We start from the raw sequence: 22017 nt of genomic DNA, 5'->3' as shown, positions 1-22017 counted from the left end.
TAGAGATCTTTTGAGCTAATACTTATGGCTGATTTTTAACAAGCCATATCAGCCAATATCAATCCAATTCCAATATGCAGCCCCGCAGCATGGAAAACAGCATCCAGCTAGTAAGTCTGTTGTGAGGGAACGGTTGGGGTGGGTCATCCTCTAATGCCTTGTGCCCACTGAAGTTTGTCACCATGCTGTGGCTCCTGCATGATGATATGACTGCCACTGTCCTGAGTGGAAGATCTGAAACTGAGGCCTTCTGCATACAGACTGGGGTCAAACAAGATCATGTGATCACCTCCACCCTGTTCACCATCTACCTGACCATTATTATCCACCTTATCCAAGATGATCTACCATCCGGTGTCAGTATCCAGTATCGACTGAACAGGAAATTTTTCAGATCTTGGGCACTTCCGGGCAAAAACACAATTCACCACTAACGACATCCGTGACCTTCAGTTTGCGGACAATTCCTGCACGATGGCTCACTCTTCACAGGATGTGCAAGCGACCTTAGATCTCTTCATCGCTTTGTATAGAGACTTGGCCTGTCCTTGAACACTGCCAAGATGAAGGTTTTCCATCAACCCTCCCTAGGCCAGCTGAACATCCCTTGTACTTTCCATGTTGACAGGGAGGCTCTGGCATACATGGAGCACTTTCTGCACCTCAGCAGCCACCTCTCTCAACAGGCTACCACTGATGAAGTCCAGCACAGGGTCAACTGAGCCAATGCCGCCTTCTTCAAGTTGTGACAATGTGTCTTCAAAAACAGAGACCTTTGGAAGTCGACAAGGTCCTGATTTATGAGGTGTTGTGCTAACTACCCACCTCTACAGCAGTGAAGCCTGGACTCTCTACCGATGCCACATTAAGACCCTCAAGAGCTTTCACCAGCGGTGCTTGTATCAAATCCTGGGGGTCAAATGGGAGGACCACTGAACCAGTGCAAACATCCTCCATGAAGCTGCATCCACCAGCACCAAAGCCTTGCTTTTGAGAAATCAACTCCGATGGATGGGCCACTGCGTCTGGATGTCTGAGAATTGCCTCCCTAGCCAGATACTCTTTTCCCAGCTCTCCGTTGGCCAATGCTCAAAGGGTGGCCAAAGGAAATGGTACAAAGACACACTCAAGGTCACCCTCAAGCATGGAGGCATTGACACCAACAGCTGGGAGGAACAAACTGCTGACCGTCTGGTGTGGCACCACCTGGTCCACCAAGGTGCACACTGCTTTGAGGCCCAATGACTTGATACTGAGGTGGAACAGTGGCGGCAGAGGAAGGAGAAGGAGACCAACTCAGGGCTGTGAATCCCACTCCCCCACACAGCAACATGCCCCCATTGCCAAAGAATGTGTGTATCCAGAATGGAGCTCCTCAGTCACCTGAGGACCATCAAACCTGCCAGACATCATCCTCAACTCCGAGAGACTGCTGACGACAACATCTCCAAACCAAAACTACCGAATCTTTAGGGGTGCACTGACAGAGATTTTTTGGGCCAGTACCAATGGTTGATTTTTAACAAGCTATAATCAGCCGATACCATTCCAATTCCAATATGCAGCCCCGAAGCGTGGAGAGCAGCGCCCAGCTAATAAGTCTGTTGTGAGGGAAGGGTAGGGGGTGGGGGGACAGGGTGCTGTGGCCAGGGGGGGAAGGGTGGGGCATGGGATGGAGCTCATCCAGAGCGACTTCGGGGGGCAGGTCCCACCACTGCATGCACCCCGGGAAGGCATGGGGGACATGTGACTCCAGATCTGCGCACGGGGCAAGGGTGAGCTGCTGCTGTGGGCTGGGGCCGGAGCTGTGCCAGGCATTTTCTGGCAGGGTGCTGCGATCAGGGCGGGCTGCTGTGACACTGGGAGTGGGTGATATGGCAGCCCCCCCAAACCCTCCTCCCAGCACTGCCTCATAACCCACCCTGAGCACAGCCTGGCCTAGCCCCCTGCCAGGAAGACCCCAGTACAGCCCCAGCACACAGTAGCAGCCCGCCGTCGCCCCATGCAAGTCCAGGGACACCCTCCCCCCCACGCCCTCCTGGGGTGTGTGCAACAGCAGGTGCTGCTCCCTGCCACTCCCCAGATAAGTCGTGGCTCAGTCACGTGCCCTGGCTGGGCAGTGCCTGCCCTGCCCCAGCCCCACTTCCTCCCTCACCATGGGGCCTTGATCTGCCCCCCCCAGCCCCTTCCACCCCAAAACAGACTTACCAGCCAGATCTGGCTGTTTTCTACACTACCAGGCTGAGCACCTGGCTGCCTGCAGGCCGCACACATGCATGCAGCATTTATTAGCCACATTATCGGCCACATCATACCAAAAAAGCCGATTGCCGATGCTCTCAATTTTCCTCATGTTGGTGCTGATCCAATATGGGACCGAGTACACCTCTAAATATCTCGTCTGCCACTCAGGAGATTTGGTTTGTATTTTTTAATATGGTACACACTACCCTATAAAATTTGCTCTGCTGCACAAAAGGTTAAATAAATCATGGACACAGCAAATTAGTGTAAAATAGCAGTGTCAAGAAGAGACAGACATCCAAGCACAGCTAGGGAACCTGGTAGATGAAATTGGAATCCTGACAGACTGAAAAAAAATATGCCAGTGCAATTTTAGGTAATGATAGGAATTTTAAAGAAAGTACTTGCACTTTTCAGAAGGGAGAAAAACCCACAAGCTTTCTATTAGAAACAAAACAATTGCCATAACATTTCACACTAGTAATCCCTTAATAGACACATATTGGAATAATTTGCCCACAGAACATTTTTCTTCCTAATCCCCCAACCGTAGCTCCCTTACAGGAAGCAATCTAGTGACAAATGGTGAACACAACTGTCAGCAAAGAAAAGGACGGAGTCAAACACAATTGTCAGCAAAGTAAAGAAAAGAGTCAAACAGCCTGGAATAATGAAAGAACAAATTAGGGATTACTAAAAGTGAGGAAGAGGAAGGGACAAATATTTTGGCAGGTGTGCCACAAGTTAGCCCAGCACTCTCCTCGAGTGCCACTCTGATGCCCTTCCTTTGTCCAGCCTGGTGCTCTGCTTTCAACTCCCTACTGTATGCTAACTGACTTGTGAAGGGGGGGGGGAAGAACAGTGCATATGATATACCTTGATTTTAATAAGATTTCTGACACTGTCTTCTGTAACATTCTTATTAATGAACTAAGGAATTACAAATTAGATGAAAGCACTGTAACATGGATACATAACTAGCTGGTTCTTTGTGCTCAGTGAGTGGCCATCAATGGCTCAATATCTAGTTGGGAGGAAGAATCAAGCAAGATTTCCCAGGAGTCTGCCCTCGGTCCAATACTGTTCAACATCTTCATTAATGAACTGGACAATGGGACTGAGTGCATGCTTAGCAAATCTGTGAATGATACTAAGTTGGGTAGAGTTGCAAAGGTAATTCAGGTTGGAAAGTAAGAGGAACTTTCTGACTATAACGGTGCTTACAAATTGGGGCAGACTACCCAGATAAGTTGTGAAAACTCCTATTTCTCTGGAAATTTTCAAGAGCGGTTTGGACAGACACTTTGCTGGGACAGTTTAGAGATGATCCTGCCTTGATCCTGTTGAGGCTCCTTCCAGCCCGACCTTCCTATGATCCTTTTCAAATAGGGGTTAGACAAGATTTAAAAAAAAAAAAAAATACAAGAGTTCTACTCTTTAACTAGTCTCACTGTCCATAAGCAACTTTTGGTGGCAAGGGTTTGCTATGGTATCTTTGCTGGACCAATTATATAGCTGAGAGAAATGTTGGCCAAGATTTTGAGCACAAAGGTCCCATCAGAAGGGTGCTTTTTGCCTGTAAGTCTGTTCAGCATCTCTCCCAACTATATAGTTGGTCCAGTAAAAGATGACACAAAAAAACCCTTTGGCTCTCATACATTTTCTGGACTATCAAGACTACAACAGCACTTGAATCCTGCTAAAATTTCTAGTATCTTTTATAACTTTCTGAACTTTTGGCATTAATGCTATACAAAGCTAACAAATTCCACATTCTTTTATATAATTTTCCTGTGTTGTTTTTTCAATTTCCTTAGCAGCTCACCCGTGCTTGAATTATATGGAAGGAAGATACAAGCATGGGAGAACCATAGAAGGAGAGCCCACCTATGTTGCCTATTTACAATTTTTCTATGCCTCTAATCTTATCTTCATCGTGTGTCCAACTTATCTCTACAACTTTAATTTGATAGGGAAATCAAAAATAAATATACGTACAGTAGTATTAACCATCCCATTCTTTATGTTTCCTAACATATTGTTAATTTTCTGACTGCTGCTGCACATTTATGGATATTTTCATTAACACTTCAACAATGGCCAACTATTTTTCCTAACATAATAAAAATTTGAGGAAAAGTGTATGGGTACTCAGTTGGTCTAATAAAAGATATCACATCTACTCAAAGAACCTTGTTTGCATAGCTCAAATTATTCTTTGCAAATTTGTAAATTATTTTATTTGCCATGATATTGCCCTTTAACATATCTATGTTAGGCTCATATGGAGTTTCTCAGAGTTCAGTAATCCTGACTATTTGCATCACTGCAATACCAGCAGTGAGAAAATAAGGTGCCAGTAACTATGCTTCAAGAGAACTTGACTAAGTTTGGGTCCTGGTAGGCAAGGACTCACAAGTCAACACAACATGGCCCAAGCCACCAATTAGACAAGAGGTTCAGTACCTAATTATTCAGTACTATCATTGGATTATACTACCACCAGCTTGGAAAAATTCCTCTTGGACACCAAACTGCTTAGTTATGCCCACTGTGAACACCCCCACCCCCACAATGCTCCTACAAATGTGCACCAAGGATGTTATATGCACTAAAATCACCTTAAAAATCATTTTTTGGAAAATCAGTTCTCTCTCTAAATTGCATTTATGTGCTATCTGGTCTTATTTATGCTTGCTCCTTCTTAAAACCATTCCCTTTCATTGTTTAAAGTGTCTATAGCTGAAAAATGTAGCAAAAGTCATCAAAATTGTAAAATTTCAGGTTGAATTCTGAGAAGTGCCTTTATAGCTCTATTAAATACCTGCAAGATATGAGAAACAACACTGTGGAAGATGCCTTAAGCCAGAGGTGCGCAATTCTTTTGGGTGGAAGACCGCTTAATGAGGTTTGGTGAGCGTTTGAGGGCCACATGGGTAGCTCTGCCCCTTGGCAGCTGCCCAGCCCCCTGGTCGCCATCTTGGGACCAGAAGTCCCACCCCCTAACCCCTGACCTTTGCCACCAACAGTCCCTGCCCCCCTCCCAAATACTCCTTTGGGAGGAGGGGTTGCCATCTTAAAACCAGAAAAAAACCAAATCATACACTAAAGTCAAACACCTACTATAACATATTTTAATTTTATTATGACAAATATTTTTATCATGATTTATGTTTGCATAGTATATGTATGGGTGATTGCATAATAACTCAAAAATAAATTCTTAGACTTGTATAATGTGCGTGTGTGTGGTAGGGTGGGGGGATGTGGGGAGATGGTGTATATGTGGGGGACTGCAGGGGGATGTGGGGAGATGGTGTATATGTGGGGGACTGCAGGGGCAGGGGGTGTGTGTGTGTGTGTGTGTGTGTGTGTGTGTGTGTGTGTGTGTGGTGTTAGGGAGGGTGAAGGGGGTATGAGGATCACCCCCACACTCCCCCCATGGCGCAGCAGCAGGCAAGAGTGCTGGGGCCCAGTGGCACATGACTCCAACTAGCACTGCACATTGTGGCAAGGAGCATGGCCCCACCAGGCTGTCTCTATTGCCAGGGCTCCCCGCTACACATGTGAAACCCATACATTTGCGCCACATAAGAGGGAAGCTCCATGTGCTGGAGCCGGCTACCTTCCCCACCCCCTGCTGTGGAACCAGTGTAGCAAGGGATGGGGAAGGCAGCTGGCTCCAGCACATGGAGCTTCCCTCCCATGCCACGTGAGTGCAGGGGCTGTGCATGCATGGCAGGGAGTGCATGGCATGGAGATGGCCCAGTGGGGACTATGCTCCTTGCCACAATATGCGCACTGGCTGGAACCATCCACTGCCAGGCACCAGCCTGGGCACAAGCACCCCCACCTGCTGCGTGTCATGGAGGGAGTATGGGGCTAGGGTTCCCACATTCACATGCCCTCCCTCACACCCACATGCTGCCCACCAAAGCTCTGCGCTACCACTGCCCCACTGGACTGCAGCTCTGCCCACACCCCCACCGCTTCTCTACCTGCTGCTCAGAGGAAGCAGGATGTCAGGGAGGCCAAGCAAGTCCCCATGGGGTGGCTGCAGCAGCCCCACCTGGAAGCTGTATATTGGCTATACCCTTCTGCCCATGAGGGTGGGAGCGAAGTGCAATAGTTTATGTTGGGGGCATGTGTATACATGGGCACCTCACTTCCATCCTCATGGGTGGGATGTCTGGGTGGGGTACAATTCATTAGTGGACTCTGCAGGCTGGATGAAAGTGCCTGGTGGGCCAGATGTGGCCTGTAGGCTGTATTTTGCCCATGCCTGCCTTAAGGTATGGCACAGTCCAAATCAAATAATATATATCTATATATAAAAAAACTAAGCACAATTCAATTTTTGTAAATACCCAGTTCTTTAAAGTGTCAAGATCTCAGAACAGAGTGGAAAGCCTTAATATATGAGCTATAGTCTCAGGAAAAAAAAACAAAACAAATGCAACTGAGGCATTGATGAGATGAGAACATGAAAATAACATAAAATGTATTTTTAAACAGCTAAAGTGTATAGTCCTACATACATCTAGGAACAAAGAATGCAGGGTGTATGTAAAAATAGAGTCCTAAAAGCAGTGATTCAGACTCTGAAAAATAATTGCGGGATTGTAGCAGAAAGCAGCTATAAAAGCTCCCAGAGTGATGCTGCAGCAAAATGATCTAACAAAGGACTGTCCACCTGGCAGCCTGTGGGCCACATGCAGTCACTGAGGGCTTAACTTGCAGCCCCTGGCCTCCCAGTCTTGGAGCTTCTCTTTTCACTGCTCTAGAGGCTGCTACAGCTGGAGTCTGTACATTATAGCAGAACGCTTAAAGGGCTTACTCAGTTCAGCATAAGAAAAAGACTGAAAAGATTACAGTCTTCATACCTTTACAAAAAGATTACAGTGGGTAATTTGTAAAAGATTACAAAAGGCTCTTTAGCCTAGTGGAGAAAGGCAGTGGCTGGAAGCTGAAAGCCAGAATATTCCAACTAGAAATTAACATGAATTTTTTTTTTTTTTTTAAATAGCAAGGGCAATTAATCATTGCAACAGAAAGTGGTGAATTTCACGACTGCAAATCAGAACTGCATACCTATATATGTGTTACCTAAATAAAACGTTCAATATAAAGGTAACTGAATGAAATTTAATTGCCTGTAATATACCACAATCAGACACTAGATAATGTAATGGCCCTGTCTGGTCTTGATGTTTACGAATGGGATTTTCAGCTTTCAGGCAGTTGTAACCTGGCTTTAAACCACTACAAAGCCATTACGGAAATCATTTTGGAGCAGTGACTACAGTTGGTCCCCATTCCACTGAACACAAAGCTTTGAGGTCAATGAATCAGAAATACACTGAAGTCCTCATGCTTTCATAGAGAAAAGAGAATCATTTGGACTGCTAGAATAGTAAGAGTGATCAGTGTCCTGCTCAATCTCCCTAAAATCAAATCTCCATCAGAAATATAACATTATTTGCATTAAACTAAGATAAAGAAGTCTATTACACATTTTATTTATTCCTATAATATACTTTGCATCTATTTATACTTTTCATCCCAGAAAATGTCTTTAAAAACCTTTATAAACTCATGCAGAAACTATGCAGAGATTTCTTCATTCTTTAAAACAATCACTTTTGGGATAACCATTGTTTAGCACCATACACAACAATTAAGCAGAGAAAGTTAACTCAAATAAACAAACTGAAAGTAAACATCCAAGTTAGAACCTTTACACTTTTAAATATTATGCTATAATAACAGTTTTCCATCTTTTCCATGCCATCCATTGATATTACAAGAGAAAAAACTGCCAACCCACCCAGTTTTTTGGGGTCCCCTTCCAAATTTGTTATATAGGAGAGAAAGATGGTTTTGAGCCCAGGAATCTGCTTGCAATATCTAAGCATTCTGTTCATATTCTTTAAGAACATTTGTTGTCAAAATCTTAGTCTTATATTTCACCCAAAGGATATATCGTACCTGCAGCACTTAAGTGCTCTGAAGGTTTACCACAGCCTCATGAAAGTGGGATTTCTGAATCATCGGCTTCATTTCCTACAGCATCTAGCACATAGCCTTTTACCCAAAGTATTGACCTGTCAACCCTACTTCAGCTGGAAGTACTGATAAATTGTTGTAGCCTTGCAGGTGAAGTAAATAACTTTAAAATTATACTACAATTTTGAAAATGCAAGGAAACTTGTATTTAAACTGGCACTAACTCCCTGGTATTACCTGTTCCCTCTGTTTGCTTACTCACACACATGCAAACCAGATCCAAAGACAAGAAATTCTAAGGCTTAAAAACTTTATTAGGCTGGATTCTCCTTTCAGTCAAAGATTATTCATCTCAGAAGGAAGAATACAGAAGAACAAGGGAAATATGTTGGGAACTACTTACAGATAAGAGTAGGAGAAAAAGCTAAAAACTGACTGCCATTGTCCTTCACAAGTAATATGCCCAGAAACAGATTTTTTTCCCCCAAAGGAAAGTGTTTATTAGCTTCCTTGAGTAGTGAAAACATGGATTCTTACCTATAAAGAGCTCTCATTCTCAGGGCTGCTTTTTAACCAGAGAGAAATAAAGAGTCAGCTAATTATGAGCACTAACAGCTTTGGTCCTAAAAGAAAACAATTTTCACTATTCTAGAGTCCTATTTAGGCAACCCTAAAGAAGAAGAAAAAAAAAAAAAAATCAAGCATGAATTAAAACTTAAGTGTATTGCATGCGTCTCCACCACCCCTTATTTCAGAGGTGTTTTTATGAAAATCAGCCATATTGGTTAGATACTGCCTTAGAAAAGAATCCAATGGGTTGCTAAAGAAAGTACTTTCTTATTGAGTATCAATTTCTCTGCAGATAGAAAAAAATGACTTGTATACATTTTTTTGTTTCGAGAAGTAGTCACTGCAAGCAAAATCAATTTTTCTACTCAAGGTACCACAGGTTTCTAAAACTATTAGAAATTTCAGCCAGTATACTAATATATTCTTAAAAATGTCCTGCAGTTTTGATAAGCAAATCTCAATTCTGTCAGTTAACAGAAGTTCAGCATTAACACAGTAGCTTCAACCACTTTGCATAACACAGAAGATATACATTTTCTCTCCTTTACATATACTTTTATCCAGAAATGTGTTGGGTACATCACTTCTGTTGTCCCTATATCTGCCAGGAGTATTTTCAGCATATTTTTTCTACACTTTCTCTTCAATATTTGAGTCCTAAAATATGGCTAACAAAAAAACCAGAAAAGAACAAGGATCACTATACTGCTTCTAGGTATGAAATGAGTGTAAACACATCAAATGAACACTTCTTTTGTCTAGAAGCGCCCCCAAGCTGCTTAGAACATATTACTGTGACAGTAAACAAGAAACTAGTTCTTAGTGTCTGGTACCAAAAGCTACTGGCCACTCAGGGCAGCATAGTGCAAAACTATTTTAGATCAAATAACCATGTCTCAGCCAATGGGATTCCATTTGGCAATCCAAGTCTGTAATAACATCTCCATGTCTATATATAATCATATTCAGGTCTGATTCTATTAGATCATATTATTAATTAAAATCAAGCCCACATACCCTGGTGGCAAAGGTTCAGTACTGGCATTACCAGGCTGTTGTCTTACAGATTCGACAGATGCACCCGAAGAAGACTCCCTTGGTTTTGCTGCTTCTGTAGCTGTACTGCTTCCGGCAGTTGAGGATACAGAGTCTGTGGTAGTTACAGTTTCAAGTCCAACAGAGACAATGGAGATTGTCGTAGACATGTTGTTTTCTGAGTAACTAGTTGCTTCTGTTGTTGATAAAGTTTCTGGAGTAGTGTTAGTGCAATCTGTTGATGTGGAGGCTTCTACAGAACCTGTAAAAGCCTCAGAGGCAGAAGAATCATCAGCTTCTGGTACAGACAAGGACTCACCATTAACTGGGAATGAGAAAGAAAGAACATTTTATATGTAAGACAGCAGTCTGAAGCATCTTTTAAATAAGAAACATAGGAAATAAACTGAATTCCAGACATAAATAGTTCTGAAAGTTACACCCTCTTGCCTAAGCAGCTATATTTCACACTGAGGAAGACTCATGTAAAATGACATGAGGCAGCTTCTATAGTTAAAACTGTACTTTAACTACATAAATTATAGGCCATTAGCTAGTAACAAATCCATTTTGATTATCAGATAACTTAAATTACACATACGAATTGTGCTTTCTTTATTAGTGAGGTCTGAAAAGGTTATATTTACGTTTCATGGGTTTTTGTTTAATGCAATATTAGGATGTAGTCTGCAAACAAGCAGAAGATGGCACCTTGTTTCCAGTCTCCAAAGTAAAGTACAACAGCATTTGTTCTTTAAAATTCCAAATGGCATTGATTTCAAAAGAGATCAGCATGATATGGCAAGTTAATTTCAAATAAAAAAATAACGGATGAAAATAAAAAGCTGCCGTTCTTAGCAGCCTTTATCTCCACTTTAACCCCTTTCAGGCCTCATTATATAGGCTTTGTGGCAAATGTATGTGCTTATACATATTTATAAAAGAGATAATTAAACAAATAATTTAAAACATCTATTTAAAAGTTGCAGAAAATAGCAAACATTCTGGATCAAGTATAGAGCAACAACAAGCCCTTTAAAATATATAATAGTTAACTAACACCTTAGTTTAATAAATGTACTTTGAAATGCTGTTAGAACTATAAAGCATATGCCTATATGCCTTTATGTAAAAACTACATTAACACATCATCCCAATTAAGAAGCATAACCTACTAAAAATGTTAAGAATCATGTACTTATGCAAACTGATTAGTCCTGTGGAATATACATAAAAGGTGAACTCTTACTACTGCAGTAGAATGAATTCCATAATTTCTTAATTTTTAACTTACACGTTTGGGGTTTTTTTGCACTTAAAGAAAAGCAATGATACAAGATAAAAGAAAATAATTTAGTTCAGCAAAAGCAAGCTGCCAGGCACAAGCAGACTTTGTAAAGCATGTAAGTTGAAAAGTTGTTTTCAAAACTACCCTTATATCAAACAAGAAACCACTGGACAAAATCTTAACGGAATATCTCCTTTTGTCAGAATTTACCTTAGTTCTGTACATCTATTTGTTTTTAATGCATTAGCCAAAATTTACTCCCTAGCCCAACCCCCAATAACAGTAAAAATATAGGCCAGAAAAATGGAAAAGAGCAGAATTATTTAACAAGTATTATATTTGATGCATAAGCATTTCATAAGGAGAAAAAGATATGATCCATGAGTTAATCTGTAAAAGGAGTCATTGCTGGTCTACATATAAAACATAAGCATGAATGGTATGGGTTGTTTTAGGAACACCTTGCTATCACCTCTTTTAGCACACAGGAAATAGCACGTTTTGCACAGCCACAACTTACTCTCGTTCAAGAAGATAAAGAAGGGGCTACAACCTTTTCAATACAGGCAACCCCCATTTAACGCGGTTTGCTTACTGCAGTTTTGCTAATAGCGCTCGTTAAAAATACCTACCTGGTTTCACTTAGCGCTCAGCAGTTTCATTATAATGCTCAGCACGGGAGGTAGGGAGAAACAGTGGCGACACTGGAGATGGTAGCAGCAGAGTGAAGCGGTGAGTGGCAGTCGGTGGGGCCCAGTGTGGGGTGGCAGGAGCCCAGGGTCCGCCCCAGCACATGGTGCTAGAGCAGGCGGGGAGAAGTGGTGGTGAGATGGGGCAGGCAGAGGCCAGGCAGTGTAAGCATGGCTGGTGGGGCTCGGGGTGGGGTGGCAGGAGCCTGGGGTTCACTCTGGCCCATGGTGCTGGAGCAGCCGGTGGGCAGGGAAGAGCAGCAGTGGCGGCAAGGGGCGTGAGCATGGGGCCTATGCTGGCGCCCAAAACCAGAGCTGGCTGGGCAGCAGGAGCGTGGAGCCCAAGGCCAGGGCTGGCAGGAATGCAGGGCCTGGGTTGGTGCGAGCCAGTGCTCAAGGACATGTGGTGCAGTGTCCCCCGCCCCAGCCACAGTGAAGCCAAGCCTACAGAGCCCCCTGGTCACTAGGCTGCAGCCCATGACCCGCTCTGGTTACGCACTCACCAGCCAGAGCCCCGCTGCTCACCATTAATCCCTGCCTTCTTGCTGTTAATCCTTGGGCAGGCAGGTCCCTGACTCAGGCCCCGCAGGCAGGGTGGTTGGGGCTGCATACAGGTGCGCTGGTGGCCAGTGAGGGCAGGCTGGTAAGGACCGTCGCAGCTACGGAACAATGAAGCTGAGAGGAGCCGATGCCTTCCCTGGCGGAACCCATGCAGTGCCTTGCCAGGGACGGCAGGAGCACAAGAACCAATTTTATTTATTTATATTAAACCCTATGGGAAAGTAAGTTTCGCTTAATGCAGTTTTGCTTAGTGCTCGGTTTTTCCAGAACCAATTAAGAGCACTAAGCAGGGGCTGCCTGTACTTCTAACGCAGTGTTTCCCAAACTTCTGATACCTAGAGAACACTTTTTTTTCCGGATTCAAATTGGTGGCACACTTTACTCTTACATGCAGAAAAAGGAGTGGGAAAAGCAGTAGCAGCAGCGCAAGTGCAGTTTGCAGATGTTCGATCTTGGCGCACCTCCCCAAAGCTGTGCCCGCATGGCAGCCAAGGAACAGGAGGCTGGGAGAAGTGACAGCAGGGAAGGTGCGGGGAAAGCCATCCTTGGGGAGGTAGTTTCAGGCTGAACTGGGGCAGCAGCCTCTCCACCAGGGTGCATGGAGTCATTCTGCTATGTGAACAAAGAAAGGGCTGGTAAACAAACTTTATGCTGCCCAGGAAAGCCATGCAGTAGTCCCAGCTGGCACAGTGAGGGAGGTTCAGGGACGATCTTTGGCAGTCTCCCCAGAGCTCAGTGTGGCAGAGGCAGGGGCTGGGTAGAAGGGCTCCTAACTGCCCATGATTAGCTGGACGGGGAAATGGAGGGGAGAAGAGAAAGGGACCCACACCTACCCTGCCCAGCAGATGGAGAGACATGAGTACAGACTGCAGTAGAGTGAAGCGCTCAATGCCTAGGTATGCAGTACAGCCACGTCCCCAGATTGCAAGCAGGGCTCGGCAGCAGAAGTTTGCAGATGTCTAGCTTCAGTGCTACCACTGCTTCTTCTGGCCCCCTGCTTCCAACCACTGATGAACTGCGCTGGGACCAGACATCTGTAAACTGCCAAAGCCGTGCCCTGCCTGCACCCTGGGAACACAGTCACACTACACCCTGCTGTGTCCTGCTCTGCACACACACATTGGCCCAGCTTAAAATACCACACACACTTTTTTGCAGCACACTTCTCTCAGTACAAAATCACTGCCCTAACAGCATACCTACATTGGCACAAAGGGGCCTCTATGCTGTATAGGGTACAGGGCACAGAATATTTACTTTCTGGAGCAATAGGGGTCTGCAAAGGAGACTGTGTATGTGAGAATCTCCCTTTTAGAGCTGGGCCACGAGCAGCACTACTCACACTTACTAAGGTGTTGCAGGGGTGCATTCAATGTTTTGGACTAAAACACAGCCTCCATCAGCATAATATTTTCTCCTTCTGCACTGGGTCAATACCATCCTGCATCACCATTTCCTGCAACAACTAAGTCTTCTTTGGAGGCTTCCTATCCAAGAAATGACTTACTGTGACTTCTTTTAGTTATAATAGTGCCAAGAAGCAAACAAAATTATGTACAACTTAAAAAGATAAAAATCTTTTAAACTGACTTTCTGATCTGTTCCAGAGATCTATCTATTCATCTCCTCCTACTCCTCTAGTTCTTTTGAAAAAAAATGAAGGTTTTTCTGTTCTCAGAAAATATATTTTTCTTCAATGTTTTTCAGCTATATTTAAACCTTATAATAATCAACAGTACAAGATTTCTAGATAGAAGTTAAGTTTTTAAAGGGGCTTTATCATTTTTAAATGGCTGATTGCTTGAAATGAAAACAGGCTAAAATGTTCTGCAACACATTTCAGCCTATAGTACTGTCCAGAGTAAAAGATGTATCCCAGAACAGGATAAAACTTTTTCTACAAAAAATTAACATAAATCTGATTTAACATTTATGATATCTTATTATAATGATTTCAATTTTTTTATTACACAACTTCAATTTATAGATGTGTCTTAATTTTAGGCTTCCATTTTTTGGAGGGGAGGGGGAAGAAAGGAAAATGGATCTTACACATGGGAAGAAAAAGAAGTTAACTGACCCCAACAGATCTATATAATGGCAAAAACCCCTATGGCTGACAAGAAATTAATATCTCAAACACATGCTTCTTTTATCATTACTATTTCCCCTGCAAGAAGTACTTTCTAACATAGAGCTGAAAGAGCTCTTCCATTTCTTTGCATTCAGGAAATCTACTTATTGCTTTTCAATCCCACAAGAAAAACCTTTATGAAATGAGCCAGTAAAGGAAGTCAGTCTACCCTCTAGACCAGAGGTCTCCAAAGTGGGGGGGGGGGGGGCAAAAGACAATCCATTGGGGTGCAGGAAGAAAATATCAGAACTTCTACTTATATGTATATATTTATATAAATATACATATATTGGGGGTGCATGCTCAAAAATGTTTTACTGATGGGGTGTGTGAATATAAATATACATATATTGGGGGTGCATGCTCAAAAATTTTTTACTGATAGGGGTGCGCGATCAAAAAAGTTTGGAGACCACTGCTCTAGACAATCACTGTTACACTTCAGTGATCTGTTTCAGAAACAGAGGCTTTATCTTTTCTTATTAAGTATATGTTAGATAAAGAAAACAAGTAAACTGATGAGCTTCAAACAGATGTGCTCCTCATAACGCAAGGGAGTGAAGATTTACATTACAGAACTTGAAATGTGCAGAAAAAGGCAGACAGCAGTTCCCGATAGTTCACTTAATTTTAACAAGATAGAAAAGTCCACTCAAACAATGTTTGATAACATTTCCATTCTTACCAGTGTTGTTGGTAGGCTGGGTTGTAAGTGGTTTTGGTGTAGTTTTGGGTCTGGAGACATGAGAAGGAGATGATGTGCTGTCTCCATTAACAGTATGCATACAGAATGCATTCTCTACTACAGAGTTTGAAGATGTTTGATTGTCTGTCTCATTAATAACATCACAGGTAGATCTTAATAAAAAAGTATACAGATTAACTCATATCATACATTAAGCCTATCTCTATAACTAGAGCAAAATCCCTGCACAGAAGTATCTTAAAGGACTCAATAAACACATACAAATAATTTTAGAGCAAAGGGTTTTAACATTATTCTGTTATTAGATTTAGACAAGAGTTCATATAGGCAAAACTAAACTAATTACTTATTTTTTGTGATTTGAATCCTGATGTTTATCATAATATAAATTATGAAATCCATATCCACTTACAGTTTTCCCAAAGTGACATTACAACTAAATGATGCAGGCTGGTTTGCCTGTCATAGTCCACCAAAATCACCTTAGCTCCTGCTTTGGGGAGGACAGCTAGGAGTTACAGAGCCAAACATGCCAAAAATACAGTAGTTGCTGAACAGGCCAGTAGCAGTAAAGCTGGGTGGAGCACTGAACTCATTGTTTCATAGTTGTTAGGGACTGGAAGGAACCTTACAGATCATGGGGTTCAGCCCCTCTGCACTTGGGCAGGAAAAACTGCTGGGATCAAGCGACCCCAGCAAGACAGATGTCAAGAAGCTTTTTGAAGATCGCCAGGGTGTATGACTATATCACCGCTGAGGGGAGCCTGTTCCAAACCCTCGGCACTCGATTTGTAAAGAAGTTTTGCCTGGAGTGATCCTCAATCAGCTTGTGCCCATTATATCTTGTCCACCCCAAGGGAGCCTTGGTAAACAGATGCTCCTCTAGGCCCCGATGTATGCCCTTGATATACTTTTAGGCTGCCACCAAGTCCCCTCTGAGTCTTCTCTTCTCCAGGCTGAACAGTCCCAAGTCTTTCAACCTCTCCTCATACAACCTGGTCTCCAGGCCTCTAATCATGCATGTGGCCCTCCCTTGGACTCAAGCTTCTCCAAAATCCTTCCTGAAGTGGAGAGCCCAGAACTGGATGCAGAACTCCAGCTGTGGTCTCATTAAGGCAGAGTACAGGGGGAGGATGACATGCTTAACCTTGCTCAAGATGCCTCGGCAGATGCATGCCAGTGTTTGATTAGCTCTGCCAGCTATGGCATGGTATTGGTGGCTCATGTTCATTTTGCTATCACAACACCCAGGTCTTGTTCAGATGTGGTGCTAGTAAATGTAGCACTGCTGAACCTGTAAATGTGTTGCAGATTATTTTTCCCCAGATGGACCATTTTACATTTCTCTGTATTAAACGACATCTGGTTGAGGTCTGCACACCTTGTGAGCCTGTCCAGGTTGCCCTATATTGTCATCCTGTCTTCGAGAGTGACCACATTCCCCCATAGTTTGGTGTCATCAGCAAACTTAGCAAGCTTGCTTTTAATACCCAAATCCAAATTGTTGATGAACATGCTGAAAAGCACTGGTCCAAGTACTGAAACTTCCCACCACTGACAGCCAAGTTTGGCCTGTTTATAGTTTCCTGGGAGCCCTTTGATCTGCTACATAGAAGATTTGAGCCTGTTGCTTTCTATGAACAGGTCTCAAACCCCTTCCTTGCTACTCTCCAGCTTGTGCAAATTCTTTGTTTTGAGGCCCTGATCATAAGAACATAAGGAGTGCCATACTGAGTCAGATCAGTGATCCATCTAGCCCAGTATCCTGTCACTGACTGTGGCAAGAGTGGATGCTTTAGAGGGAGAGGACAGAACCAGGTATATTTAGAGTAACTTATCCCTTATCCATTACCCTCCCTGGCATTTGCTATCATTGGTTTAGAGATGCCAGAGAAAACATCTCCACCTGTTCTGTTTCCTAGCTATTAATAGAGCTATCATCCATGAATATGTCTAGTCTCTTTTTGAACCTGGCTATACTATCAGCCTCTACAACCTCCTGTGGCAATGACCCCATGTTAACTGACTTTAATACAAACTGGAACATATCTGGAGAGAACACAGAAGGAAAGGAGACATACAGGGTCCTTTTCTCCTTTCCTCTCTTCTACCAGCAGATCAAAGGAAATGGATGATACTGAACATAGCTCAGAAGGCGGAAGGAAGCGGAATGGGCTAAGTACTCCCAAATTCACAGCTGTTTGTCTAAAGTCCACCACAACGTGTTAGAGATTTCAAGGCTGAGTGGACTTAGTTAATTTAACTCTCTGGCTGAACCATCTCCCTGGGTCAGACCACCTATCTGGAGTTCAAAGCTCAAGCCCTATTGGTATAAGAACAGTAGTATAACTCACAAGAAATCCATCCAAATTCAACTACCCACATGAATCAAGTTATTCATTTACATATTTACATCACTAGATGCCTATTGGTATAACAACTTTACTTTTTCTTTAACTACATTCTAGTAAGCCAAAATCTGCAAATTCTGCTCAAACAATCTCCACACAGTCAATGGGACCATAGTCTAAAACAGGGGTCAGCGACCCCTGGCATGTGTGCCGAGAATGGCACGCAAAGCCATTTTGCTTGGCACGCCACGGCCAGCCCCAGCTCTGGGTAGCTGCTGCCAGCGACAGAGTCCGGGCTGCTCCCAGCAGGGCTTGCTTCAAACAGCTGTGCTGGGCTCTGGCATCAGCTTCGCACCGGTTCGTGCACCCGCATGTCGGAGCAGATGGTGAGGGAGGGGCCAAGGCATTGCAGCCCTGGTCTCTCCCCTGCTTCCAGCATGGAGGTGATGGCAGGCTTCTGGAGCTCAGCGCAGCTGTTTGTAGCCAGCCTGGGCTCTGAGCGGCTGCAGCAAGCAGCAGGCAGACTGCAAACAGCTGCGCCAGGCTCTACAGTTCTGGCATCAGCTCTGTGCTGGTGGCAACTGCACAGGTACCTTGGGACGGACAGCAGAACAGTGCAGCCCACCCTGACGTGCGCATGCAGTCTCTGCCGCGCGGAGCTGATGCCGGAGCTGTACAGCCCGGCACAGTTGTTTGCAGCCTGGCCACTGCTTGCTGCAGCTGCCCAGAGCCCGGGCTGGCTACAAACAGCTGTGCTGAGCTCCGGAAGCCTGCCATCACCTCCATGCCAGGAGTGGGGGAGAAACTGGGGCTGCGCTGCCCCAGACCCCCCCCCTCACGACCCGCTCCGACGCATGGGTGCACGAGCCAGTACAGAGCTGATGCCGGAGCCCGGCGCAGCTGTTTGGAGCCTCCCGGCTCCAGGGGCCTGTTGCCAGCCGGGAGCCCGGGCTGCTCGCAGCAGGCAACTGGGATGCTGCAAGCCCAGCTGGGAGCAGCCCAGGCTCCAGCAGCTACTCAGAGCTGGGGAAGCTGCTGGTAGGTACAGAGCCCAGGCTGGGGGGCAAGGGGCACAAGCAGAGCATCCTGCCATGTACCTCTTACCCTCATTTTGTTTTTCTGCCATGCCAGCACTCTAGCACCTTCCGAGGTAGGCATTGTGGTGTTTTTTGGCACTCCAGCCAAAAAATATTGCCTACCCCTAGTCTAAAATAAGATTTAATGATAAAACCTCAATCTTCAGTGCAAAACTAAAGTATTATTGTGCATTTTAAATGAAATAGTTGACAATATACTACTAAATTTGTAATATAAAAATAAAAATTAATTCTAACCTGGATGTAGTTCTTCCTGAAGTTTCTCTGGTTTCATGAACAGCATCACCATTTTGTTGGACTTCTACTGAACATTAAGAATAATGTAAGTAGATTTTTTTCCTTTTAAAAAGTTTAGTAAGAACATGTAGCTTTTATTTTACTAACTGAACTTACTGGTTGCTGCTGAACTGCAGTTTGTAAGAGATTCTTCTTCAACTGCCAAACCATCAAGCACAACTGTTAGTTCACCTGTTTGCACCAGGCCACTCTTGTTTTCCAAAGACAGTTTCAATAGTACTTTTACTCTTTCCACTAAAGGGGAGGAAAAGAGTAAAGTCAGCACGCAGGGTGTTTAACACAAAAAATACTAAATATATAATGTCATACAACTAAAATATATATACATATACACACACTTGCATAAGTTCTAGGCACTTCAATACAAATCAACCTCATAACCTCTTCTTTTATCTAGAACAATATAGATTAATTTCTAATAATCACTACAATGGACACACATCAATTCTTCATTGTGTACATCTTTAAGCTCTACTAATTTTTAAAAAGTGTATTTTGAAAAATCACTATTCTGAAGAATCAGCTAACTGAATATAATAACTGATGAAGGTTAGATTTAAATAAAAGAAAGACATTTATAGTATGTTGTTGGTTTCTACTGCTTCAGCTACAGAAGCTTAAATTCACATATTACGCAGTTGTCATAGGTAGTGCAAGAATGATACTGCAGCCATGATGATCTAGAAATCATGCAATTAGATGAGCTTTCAAAGGCAAGGCAGTCTTCAACATTCTGACAAAATCTGCCTTGCATTCGAAAACTTGTCTAACTTCATCACAACTACATAGTTAATCCAAACAAAGACATCACTCTAAGAAATCTTTGCCTCTTGCACAGTTGTCAAAGAAATTCAGGGCCACAACCTAAGCTGTTGCAAAAAAATACATCTAAAACAATAACGGTGGCTTATACTAGGGATGTGAACAGTTAAATGATTAATCATATAACCAATCAGCTTAGCGATAACCAATTCTAGCTTACCAGTTATCATTTAGCCTGGGGCCAGGCACAGTCTGGGAGGGAAGGAAGGGGGTAAGGGGAAGCCCCTTTGGTGCCCCAGAAAGAAACAGAAGGTGGCAGAGCAGGAGGGAAGGAGGGAGGGAGGGAGAGAGGAGCACAGAAGAGGACAGAGGGGAGGGGTGACCAATACCTAATAGGTAGGCTACACAGAGGGAGGAAAGAGTGAGGAGGAGGGCAGGGAGAAGAGAACAGGAGTGGGGAGAGGTTGCCTGCTCCTTCCCTCGAAGCATGCCAACAGCTTCAGCCAGCTGGTAAAGCACATGGATACAGTCCCTCCTCCATGGCAGGGTTGGATAGAGAAGGCGCTGGCCTGGGACCCTGCATTCCCCCCCAACTTTACAAAGCCGCCGCTTAGACCACCAGCCTTGCCATGCCCATCCCCATCCCTACGCCCAACCAATTAATCGCTTAACCTGCTGTTATTACACCAGGTTAAACGAATATTTATTTAATCAGTATTTACATCCCTGGCTTATACCAGCTACAGGTATAAGATCCTATAATCCATTTAAAATAAGTTTTCACCTTAAACAGCATATAAAACATGCATTCTACTAGATTTATATAGGCCGTGTGCTTTAAATAGGTTATTAGTGAGCTTCTTCACCTTTAAATTCTCATTATGCGGTTATGGAATCATGCGCCAGTTTTACAAGTCTAATACATTTAAAAAACTAAAACTAAGTTTTTATTGGTACAATCAGATATTGGTTCCTTGCACTACGCACAATCATGCCAGTGAAGCAGAGAGAAACTGTACCCCTTTTCTGCTGTTCTCCGCAAAAAATCATCATTTCCAAAGAACCGCAGAAATGAGGAAAATGTGGATCTCTCTCTCTCTCTTTTGTACAGCATCAGATATCAAATTTTCAAATCTATGAACCACTGCTTGGTATTATCGCTCAATGTGCAGACTCCATCTACTCTGTTTGGGCATGTGTAAAGCATCCAGCTTTCGATTAAGTTCTGTGCTGTTTGTTGGACACTGCATTAATTACTTATTTTCTGTCACTGTGCTCTGCAGTGATATTAAAATCAAGGAATTTTAGCATTTGTAGTTTTAAATTAGATACATCATTAAAAGAAGTTTCTGTTTTTCCACGTCCATGATGTCATTTAAAGGCAAAATTAGGGTTGTGCCTTTACGGCATGATAACGCAGTTGTCTTTAAATTATAATAGAATATCCTTTGTTTTCAGTTATTAAAAATTTCATACGTGAACAATGAACAAGAAAACCAAAGAGAATGCTACCATGAAATATTACTAATTATGTTAAGAGATATAGAATCAGCTTTAAATCATTTTTAAGAAACACAACAAAAACTTTCCAAGCACGCTGTCAAATTAAGATTAAGTCTACAGTATGTTTTCATTACTAGAGAAGCACAATATTGCTGAAGCAAAGTAGTGAAATTTGGCCTCAAATAGCAACTGTTTGTTTGTTTTTTTTTCATTTAGAGACCTGGTTTAGAGACTGGCACTACATGAAAGGAAGGACAAGAAGGATCAGTTTGCAAATCCCAGTGCCTCTTCACTTACAGGATTCTCCTGTACTACTGTTTCAGCGAAGCCAATTCAGCAGTGCAATCGGTAGTTTTTCAAGCACTAACATCCATGCTAGCATGTAGCCTTACAACCTTAAATTTATCTACTAATGAGGAATCTTGAAACACATCCAGACTCTCTCATGCCCCTGACTTTTTAGAAGCAACAGAAATGGTGAAGGGACCTTAGCCACATACTGGCTGAGTTACCTGTAACACCCTCGAAGAGTTACCCAACCATAATAAACAGATACAAATACTTCTAAAAAATCTCAGCTTAACTGCATCTTCATTTCTTCAAAAACATAATATGCTCAATAATTCAATTAGTTTAAATTACATGGGAAATTTGACAACTGTATGCTATTTTGTTATTAAGGTAAATTTGGAAAAAATAAAGGCTAACTAGTGTTCCATTTCTTGATGAATCTTTTAAAATATTCATTTTATTTTCTCATTAAATCTAATTAAC

General features: G+C 43.0%; 1 protein-coding gene across 3 annotated transcripts in view; it reads right to left on the bottom strand.

Moving 5' to 3' along the window:
• Positions 1-22017, bottom strand: part of WWP1 (WW domain containing E3 ubiquitin protein ligase 1) — a 94882-nt gene that overhangs the window by 28753 nt on the left and 44112 nt on the right. For 2 of the 3 annotated variants that reach the window (XM_090040270.1, XM_090040269.1), the window contains 4 exons: positions 19075-19212; positions 18919-18985; positions 15213-15385; positions 9838-10180 (listed from right to left, as the gene is read on the bottom strand). In XM_090040270.1, the coding sequence (XP_089896396.1) occupies positions 9838-10180; positions 15213-15385; positions 18919-18985; positions 19075-19212 (721 nt within the window). The remainder of the gene's footprint in view (positions 1-9837; positions 10181-15212; positions 15386-18918; positions 18986-19074; positions 19213-22017) is intronic. The other variant, XM_090040271.1, reaches the window with a different exon arrangement.

The sequence above is a fragment of the Crocodylus siamensis genome, chromosome 3 (genome assembly GCF_052110815.1).
Source record: "Crocodylus siamensis isolate JL-2025a chromosome 3, ASM5211081v1, whole genome shotgun sequence".
NCBI lineage: Eukaryota > Metazoa > Chordata > Crocodylia > Crocodylidae > Crocodylus > Crocodylus siamensis.
The sequence above is the reverse complement of the archived record's forward strand: the minus strand, read 5'-3'. Positions and strand labels throughout refer to the sequence as shown.